Source organism: Mizuhopecten yessoensis, unplaced genomic scaffold (genome assembly GCF_002113885.1).
Source record: "Mizuhopecten yessoensis strain PY_sf001 unplaced genomic scaffold, ASM211388v2 scaffold10387, whole genome shotgun sequence".
Lineage (NCBI taxonomy): Eukaryota > Metazoa > Mollusca > Bivalvia > Pectinida > Pectinidae > Mizuhopecten > Mizuhopecten yessoensis.
Window position 1 is genome coordinate 259792 of NW_018408521.1, and position 10484 is coordinate 270275.

Here is a 10484-nt window from a genome sequence, read left to right on the forward strand (position 1 = left end):
CTAAACAAGGACCCATATTAACTCTCTCTCTCTCTCTCATACATTATACTATGTACTATATATATATATATATATATATATATATATACTCATCTTTTATAAAAGTAAAGATATCTTGTATGGTGTGCTTTACAGACATTTAGGATATTATTTGTTTCCTGATAAATAACATTCATATATCTCTCGGTCGCGTTTTGAGGGTCATATTGTAAAGACCATGTCCTTTTTCATTACAGAAATGTTATTGCTGAATTAAAAACTAGTTAAGAATTGTTAATTGTCCATCGTGTAACGCACAAACACGAGCTATTGATAATATGAGGACTCGGTCCGGAGTATAACGTAACAGAAAAAGGTGTTATAAAGCAACATGGCGGATTATAGGAGCGTTATGGCATTGGAGGCGAAGAACCTAGAAGATAACAGTACCAAGCATGGTTAGCTTATACAGACAGCTCTTTCTATGTAAAGAGGATATAAGACCAATCACCTTTATGAATCTCATTTCCCCTCCACATAATCAATATAAAGATACGACATTATTCTAATTTTCGTGATATTCGTCATGATGTTTTTCCCCGTTTAGCGTATTGTGTATCTTGGTCGAAAATTGTTGGCGAGTTTCCAAGATTTGACTGTGACACATTTATACAAAACCGGTTAGCGTTCTGCTTGTTGTCTACTGTATAATCATTGAGTTCGGAGTTTTCCTTTGCGCATCGATGTTTTTGTATATATACGTTCTCCTCCGCTAGTGATAACACCTGTTTCTGTTAGAAAGTAATACAGTCTCGTTTTTTTATTTATGATATCGTATACATCGTAATGTATATCATTATTGTTACGGTAGCTTTTCTGTTTAACCTTTTTTGTTTTCATTTAAATGGCACGCTTTGGGCATTTTATACACCCTGGAAAAAGGCAAATTCAGTGAAGTGTGCTTCACGCTGGAGTTGCCTTTGTCCAGTTCGACATTCATATGAAAAGCAGTTTAATACCTATTTATACCACTTTTGATATCTGTTTATCTCATTCATAGACATTTGAACTTCAATTATTATGATTCGGCAAACTGTTATGGGAGGGTCTGTGGTTTCCAACGTTACAAATATGCCCTCATAATAATGAAGACGTCAGCAATTGGATCATGACGTTGATAGTTTACAAGAACGTCATCAGATTTGGGTAGGGTTACAATGCGGCAATGCCAAACAATGGTAAATATTGTGTTGTAAGCGATTTGATAATAACTACTTTAAAAGGTAGCAGACTTTCGTAGTATATAAATAACAACGTCACACAATGTTGTCACATTCCCAACTTTAGTTATGGAGTGTTAACATGTTAATCGCAGGTTCAATGAGGCTAAATATGTATTATTTGTTGTTTTTATTGAATACTTATATCATTATACTTCCAAATGACTTAGTGATATATTTAAGCATTGAACTGTTACCAGATGCAGTATACAGTCGATATGAATGCAATTTGGGTGACAGATAAATATAATGTCGCCCGTTATATTTACATTTATATAGTTTGTTTTGTATAGTAACTGAAGCAAAATACGTTTGCATTGTCCGCTTATCATATCAGTGACGTCAGTAAGTTCAAATTCCAAAACAGCCGAATTTTCCAGAAGAAATATTAAAGTTCCTCGTGTCATTGTAAACCACACCCACATAAAATAGTTTGAACACTAACTTAACTTTATTATTCCGGAAATGCACCCGCAAGCCCAACACACACCACTCCGACTTCGCCTAATCTCTATATCAACGAGGAACTGACTAAAGCTAGAAGTCTAGTATATTCCCAGGCTAGATATCTAAAGTCTCAAAAACTTATATCTGGGACCTGGACCAAGGACGGACGTATCGTAATACGTAGTTCTAGCGGCGAAAAGTCACAAATCACACGTCTTGATGAATTAACTGGATATCCCGACCCACCTCCCAAAAGATCTGGAATACGAACAGCTACTGACTGGATCCCTGGTGCAAAAGCCACAGGTAATCGTGCAAGAGTGAGAAATCCTACCAACATACAGATCCCCGATACATGCATACTGGCCCACTCCAGTACTGTTTTTGTGTATGAAGAACATGTGCATTTCACAAGTATATAAATGCAACTAGTCACAGCTGTAGTACTGTAGTTCATGTATACCTTGTACCACATTTGTAATTTGTAACTTGTATTACTTTTAATTAAATTGAACTAATATCATGTAATTAAATTGAACTAATATATATACCTACTAAATGCATACTACTTTTATTATTATCATAACTTGACCTAAATATACATGTATATTGTACCATTTCTTTATATATGTGACCAAATCAAACATATACAATGCATGTATGTGTGAGACAACTCATAATTGACCTGCAACCAAACTAAATAATGCTGGTGTGGTAAAGTTTGAAATCAGCTTGTATAACTACAGTATATGTGTGTAAATTCATATATTAATGTATAAATGTATTTATGGATTAATATTAATCACATATTCCTACTTCACCTATGTACTCAATACATGTTCATAATACATATATTGCGTGTAAATGAAAGTTCATAAAAAGTATATGCTTACAATGTTATATCCTTGTAAAATTGAATCTATGAACTACATCCCATGTCTTATAACATTCACCTGTCATTCATTTGATTGTTCAGTCGTGTAAACACAAGTCCAGACTGATTTCTAATGCTAATTAACTTCACCTGTAAATAGTATCAAATACAGCAATAACTTGATGTATACAAAGAAAGCTTCTATAACAACATCGTGGTCAGGTATATTGTTTCGCATGGTCCACTGACCTACAAAGTGTAGTTAACTGTTACAGTGTTGAATGTACATACTTGTCTGAAGAATACGCATAGTATCAATGTTACTCGCTGAATACCCTTAGGTCAATATTTCTTTTATTTCCAACAGGATATATTTTCTTATTTTCGCGAAATGCTCCATTCTCGTCTTAATCAAAATTTAAAAAAATATCTCTTTATTCTTAGTTCTCTGTCCTTATCAAACAATTGCTGAGGGTATACTTGAATTAACTCATACAGGCCTATTTCTTGCTAAAATGTGTTTTAAACAGTGAAATGATTCTAATTGATCCAAATCTAGTAAACGTTACATATTGTACCAAATAAGTTGAGCGAACCAGTTAATAGTAGGCGATCAGTGAGTGCAAGCGGTCTGGTGACCATGAGGGAATTAGACATCGTGGTCATTAGATCATTTGTATCGAATTGCTAGTATACATTACCTTCTAAGATAACAATACACACGTACCGTGTACGACATCGTGGTCCATATCCATGTTGAATAGCTGAGTCGTCTATACGTAATTATGTCATTGTATATTGTATGTATGTGTAATGAACAGTTATGCAAGTTGTTGAGTGTGTGTACGTACCAGTGGAGTTTATTTCCGGTGTCCTGTCGAGAGGTACGTTTGTACGTGTGGAGTATTGTCAGTTTAACGTGATTGTGTAAATAAACCATGTGTAATCAGTGTTATGTTGCGTTTGTGGTTTTTACATAGCTTTTGGCATAGGCTGAAAGCGCTCGTAAGACCAGAAAGTTAGTGACGTCATGAAAAAATGGGATAACCTGATTTACCCCAGAATGGTTTGAGCTAGCAGTATATAAACGAGGCTTCATCTCATTCTGGGAGAGAATTCTGATGCTGACAGAAGATCACGGCGAGATACAACGATGTTAAGGTATATACAAAGGCTGGATAAGTCTTTGTGGAAGGACTGCATAAGTCTTCCATAGCGTGGTGGTTGTTGGTCGCTGAATAAGTGACCAGTGGTCGTGAGGCGGCATTAGGTTAGGGTGACTAGCGGATGTTAGGCCTGTGCATAGTGTAGCTATTACGCTGTGTGAGCCGGTGCGCTGCGCTGGATAAGCCGGTGCGCACGGTTGTCACTGCGCTGTACAAGTGCCGGGAGCACTTGTAATAGTCGTGTGCTAGATGTTAGTGCCGTGCGCCGCGCTGCATAAGCCGGTGCGCTGTAGGTCTTGTCTAGCCCCTGTTAACGTTCGATGTGTATTGTGATCGTGAGTCCCGTGACAAGTAGCACGACCCTGTTTATTGTATGTAACTGTATCATAGGTTTGCCGTATTAAAATCCTTTGTAAATAATACTAATTATAGTCTGATTAAGTTTGCTTGGGTCCAATTTATATAGGAAGTCTCTGCGCTACTAAGCAAGTGCTCTAAGGCGAAGCTACCGCACAGCATATCCCGAGAGGCACTTGGGACGGACCAAATAGGTACCGACCACGGTGCACGTTACATATGTATGTGTTTCTATCTATTAGTTTAAACAGTATTTTATTCATTATATGGCAGTGACAAAATATTACAAAATCAACAGAGAGGATTCGAAAACAAGTACCTAAGTACTTATATTAATTCGGCTCCTTATTAATAAACCCGGCAGTGGGACGGCACTGTTACATATATTTTGATAGTATAACAGACAAAGAGAAGAAGAAGAAATCAAGGGGGAGGGTGGAAGGGGTGCATCAGGAAATGAAAGAAAGTGGTTATGAAGAGAATAACGAGAAGAACTGCATTACTTAATTGAATCTGGTTGGAATGTGATTCATGAAAAGGTAAGTCTAATGAGCTCTATATAAGGATGCATTAAATACATTGGACATCTCTAAATTGCTTTACGTTGATTCCAATCAAAAAGTATACTGATATCCTGCAAAAAGCAAGAGTGTTGTAGTCTATATTAATTCAGTATCAACAAAACTCATTAAGTCTAAATATCATACTGGCATGTCACAAGTTGTGTCGAACAACATAGGTTTCAAAATCAATGTACAATAATTACAAAAAAAAAAAAAAAAGTCTTGCACTAAAATCGTTTCGACTTACAGATAAATTTTTGGACAGAGTCAAACATATTTAAGTTATATTGATCTGGCATATCAGGATTTCCATACAGCAGCAGATTTAAATTATTCCCATGAGGAAGATTTCTAAAACATTGTAATCTTAATTGTTCGAAGTTAGGACAAAACAGGAGAAAGTGATCAGTAGTTTCAGCAGAACGGTTACAAGAACACATGGGACTTTCAACTAAGTTACGTAAAAATAAGTGATTTTTAAGGGAACTACAGTTCATCCTCAGTCGAGCGGGGTGAATTTGGCCAAATCTACTTTTGCAGTAGTAGTAATAGGAAGGAATATGATTATTGAGATGATAGTCTACATTCACGGACTTCTTAAGGTTAGTGAGTGATGGGTTGTCCTTAACGTCATCCGGAAGAGCATTCCATAAGTCAACAGAGGAAGGTAGAAAAGAATCTTTATAGAGTTTAGTACGACATCTTATTTGACAGAATTTATTCGCGTTTCTAGTATCGTGGGAATGAATGTCAGAATGACGAGCGGGGAGAATGTTAGTTAAATAGGAGGGACACTGACCATGAACAATCTTATGAAGTTGTGTTATTTTATGTTTTCGTCTTCTTTCAATAAGAGGGTCCCAACTAGTTTCTATCTATTGTTTTGTTTACGAATCTTTCCAATGACTTGACTAATATTAAGCTGTGGGCCACTAAATGGGACTTTAAATTGAATCCTTCTAAAACCGAATCTGTAATTTTCTCAAGGAAAACTAATAAGAATCATCCTATTGTTACCTATTATGACGCACCAATTGTTGAAAGCAAAATACATACACATCTGGGCCTTAAACTTAGTGATGATGCCAAATGGAACCAAGACATATCTAATATATATGAAAATGCATTTAAAAGAATAAATATCTTAAGCTAGGTTACTAAAAAATAAAGTTGATAGAAAATCCGTAACAACCTTATATATATCCTACATAAGACCAGTCATTGAATATGCAGATGTTGTGTGGGACAATTGTACACTAGCTCAAAACAAAATATTAGAATCAATACAATTAGAGGCTGCAAGATTAATTACAGGTTTACGTAGAGGGACATCACATGATAAATTTTACAAGGAATTAGGATGGAAAACTTTGAGCTGCAGAAGAAATAAACATAAACTAATTTTAATGTATAGTATAATGATTAATGAAACCCCAGATTACCTAAGAGAAATTATTAAACCATATATTCATGATGAACCCCTTGACAGATATCCCCTCCGAACAAACAGATTATTTGATCCCCCTTTTTGTCGTACTGTAAACTACTTTGAAAGTTTTTTTCCGTCCATGCTAAATGAAATTAATAGACTTGCCCCAGATATTACCAACATCCAATCTACCGAACAGTTAAAAATGTTACTAACTACAAAGCAATATATGAAATCTGAAACAAGTGATGTTTTTAAATACTTTGGCAATCGTGATGTAAACATTATACTTTGTCAATTAAGAAATAATGCTAGTAATCTAAATTATGATCGTTATAAAAATCACTTTATTGAATCTCCAATGTGTGAGTGTAACAGATCTTTCGAAACTGCTGCACATTATTTTTCTGAATGTAATCAATATAATAATATTCGCTAGACTCTCCAACAGAGTTTGAATCATTACACTCACAATCATCTGTGTATAAATGTCCTACTAAATGGTTGTAATAGTTGTAATGATATACAAAATAGAGATATCGTATCTCATGTATCAAACTTTATATCGCAATCAAAAAGATTTTAATTAATATAATCTTTGACTTATCCATATTTTTTTTTGGAACATAATTATACATTCTTACATTTTTATTTATATATTTTATTTCTATATTTCTTTTCAAGTTATATGCATAAAAGCTTCTTTTTTCTTCTTCTTCTTCTTCTTCTTCTTCTTTAAGCTTAAACCAAGATATGAAGTAACTCCTTTCAATTTAATTAAAGAATTCCTAAATTACTTGCAGGAGTTGGTGTAGCCCTACTTACAAATTATATATCTATTTGCTGAAATTGGCTTTTTGATCCTCAACAGTGTGTGATGGCTAGTGTGTTATACATATGGACTGTATGGCCTGTATCTGTTGGGGGAATAAATTCAATATCACCAAATATTTATACTCAACAGTTAACCTTATATGAATACCAGTAACTCATTGTCTAATACTTGATATTATTCACTGAAGATAATAGTCTAGTAAATATCTCAAATAAAATTTCCCTAGTGAAACTATATCTCAAGAATACTGAACAAGTCTGTTTACATCAAGGAGTTACTTCCCCTTATCCAAAACATCATATCAATGTACAAATATATATCTGTGTTTCTTACCACCTGTTGTCACTTTAAGGAGAGGACTTAGATAGGCTATGCCTGATGTCTGATCCTATTGACTATTGCTTACATTGTCAATAAAATTTGTTGAAATTGAACTTTATTATTTATTTAATATGAGTGTGCATATGTTGAAAAACTGTTAATAATTGCTTAATAATAACTTCTGCTTGTTTTAAATTAAAGCTGTTTTTCGCGCATTGATAGATTACATGTATTTGTAAGTGATGCGGCGCTGAACGGACTCGATTTTTTCTCGGAAACGCTTACATTTCCATCGACTGGAATATTACGTTATTTTCAGAAGCATATATACTCGGAAATATTTAATTAAAGTCGTCCTTTCAATAGGTGATAACGATTCCAAGGTTTTATAAATGCTGAACTTTTGTTTTGTTGTTATTCACTGATGTTATGCATAACTCAAAATCTCGAAACCGAGCCCCTGTGTGATGACGTTGACAAACTTGGTAATTTTGTATCTAAAATGGCGCCTACAATAATTTTGTTGTACCTACACATCTTATAATAAATTTATATTGTCATAATTTGTCAAGTTGCTTTATTTTTTGGCGATGACCTACATTGCTGAATGCTAAAAAACCCAGAAAGTTCTCTGACTATAGGCTTATTGATACCGAAAGTGTCTGGTGGCCCTGTTTGTTTACATAGGACAACTATAGTTGTATTCCTACACTGACCGATTCACTGAAATTTGCAGTATACAGTATCATATACTGGAATTTAGTTTACTAACAACATATAGGCAAATGCAACACAGAATGTAAATATATATAAATATATGTCTCATAAGTAATAACGACAGTATGATCCAATATTGGCACTAGATCCGAACTTACAAATGTTTGGTGGACGCGTATTACTTAAATAGATAAATGGGCAAAGAAGTAATAACGACAGTGCAGACAAAGAAATTTGTCAAATTTTAAGGGCGATCTAAATATATATGTATATAAAACAAAGGACAAGAGTTTCTTCGGCTCATCAGGGGAACTGATTATTCATGTTGACAGGACAACAACACAACATAGAAAGTGATGACGTCATGATACATTATGACGTCACAATACAACCTACCAAAATTGACGCCAAAATTTACAATGCACTTTAACGTCAACATTTGAGGAACAACAAAAATACTGTTAAAGAAATAGATACATGTATATATAGTTACAGGCATGAGTATAGCAACATATTTTTTACATACATTTTATTTATTTACTCGTGCACCGATATGTGCTGTTAGAACAATTTAAACCTGTATATATTTTGATATCTTTGAATCAACAAGTACCAACGGCTTAACTTGTACAAGATCCTCACCTTAGGAAAATAATATCAAATTTACCTGTATCAGCATCTCGCATGTGTCAGTATCACAACTGTATCATTACGGTATCTGCATTAGTAACACATATATATTATCTCCTTTCCATATATAAACCCGAACTTAACCGGCACTTACCTATATCCGATCATTCTGCACACAACTAGCACATCATTTTGTCCCCAGCCACCATCATCACACACGGTACCCCAAATTCCGGCATGGAAGACCTCCACTCGACCAGAATTTTCTATATCACCGTTTACCAAGCGGACATCAAAGGGTAAAGTGGTTGTCTGAGCTGTTCAATAAAATACAATGTCATTTGATACTAATATAATTCTGTAAAATTATTTATACCTGTGTGTTTCCATTTCAAATCCTTTAGATCTTTAATTATTATTTGTTTATGATCACGTTTAGATCCGTCATATTCCATTTTTCTTTATTAGAAGTTTTTTTGTGTGTTATATTCTGGATTGACATAATTCAAGAAAATCATCCATTTTAACTTTTTAAATCTGATGTAATAATACATAATAACGCACAATATGAAAATTAGGGTATACATTTACAAAACCAGTTAAAAGTTTACAGTCAACGGGGAGTGATAATCAACCAGCTGTATTAACCACCCTGTTACGTAATATGTTCACTAAAATACATAGAGTGTGAGAAACCTATCTCAGAATTCTTTTCAGCAATCGTCAAACAAAGTAAAGAACGAAAAGGAAGGATGCCTATCAAAACACTTTACCGTTACTGACTTTTCATTCTCAAGAAAAATAAAAACGCATACAAGATAAAAGAAAAGTATTTAAAAATCAACGCAGGTACACAGAAACATGAAGATTTATACATGGTGTATTAGAAGCCATAAAAAGATTCAAGAGACAAAACAGACAAAAATTCGATATTTATGATAAATCCAGACCTCAACAACTATAAGATATCAAGTGTAAAGGAGGCACGAAAGTCTAGTAGTAGGACGCCGGGCTCGTGACCGAAGGGTTGCGGGTTCGAGTCACGGCACGGCACTGTGTTGTATCTTGAAGCAAAGTACTTTACTCAGCTTGTTCCAGTCTACTCAGCTGTAAATGAGTACGTGGTTGGGCAGCGCTAGAATTGTTGAATGTTAGCTGTTAGTGCCGAAATGGCAGCTCCGGCTGTATGCTCCCCAGGGAGTTTAGAAAGGTATTGGCTGGTTGCAAAGGCCATTTAATCACGGATAATAATTTGTGAACCGCTTTGAAACCACCTACGAACTAGGATGTGATAAAGCGGTATATAGGAACCTCGAGTTTTGATTATTATTACAAACAGAGGAACAAATGATAATCACGATTATCAATAAAACAATATTAATTTCATAAGCAATCAACACTGAGGTGACAACTATAACTTTAACTGAATGTAAATTAACACATTAATGAAAATACAGTTACATCAATGCATTAGAGTACTTACCGAGTATATTTTATTCTGCTAACAGATAATTCATTCTGTTAACAGATAATTTATTCTGTTAACATATAATTCATTTTGTTAACATTATATGATTTTTTCTGTTAACAACATATTATTTATTCTGTAACAAACAGATAATTTATTCTGTAAACAACTGACAAATTATTCTGTTAACAGCAGAAAATTTATTCTGTTCACAACAGATAATTTATTCTGTTCACAACAGAAAATTTATTCTGTTAATAACATATTATTTATTCTGTTAACAACTGACAATTCATTCTGTAAACAACAGATAATTTATTCTGTTAACAACTGATAATTTATTCTGTTAACAACAGATCATTTATTCTGTTAACAGCAGATAACTACTTCTGTTATAAACAAATAATTTATTCTGTAA

General features: G+C 34.1%; 1 protein-coding gene across 1 annotated transcript in view; it reads right to left on the reverse strand.

Moving 5' to 3' along the window:
- The window catches only part of LOC110460406 (deleted in malignant brain tumors 1 protein-like), a 183979-nt gene extending 175069 nt beyond the window's left edge, over positions 1 to 8910 (reverse strand). Inside the window, exon 1 of the mRNA XM_021513281.1 lies at positions 8753 to 8910. Within this exon, the coding sequence (XP_021368956.1) occupies positions 8753 to 8766 (14 nt within the window). The 5' untranslated portion in view covers positions 8767 to 8910. The remainder of the gene's footprint in view (positions 1 to 8752) is intronic.
- Positions 8911 to 10484: the final 1574 nt, after the last annotated feature.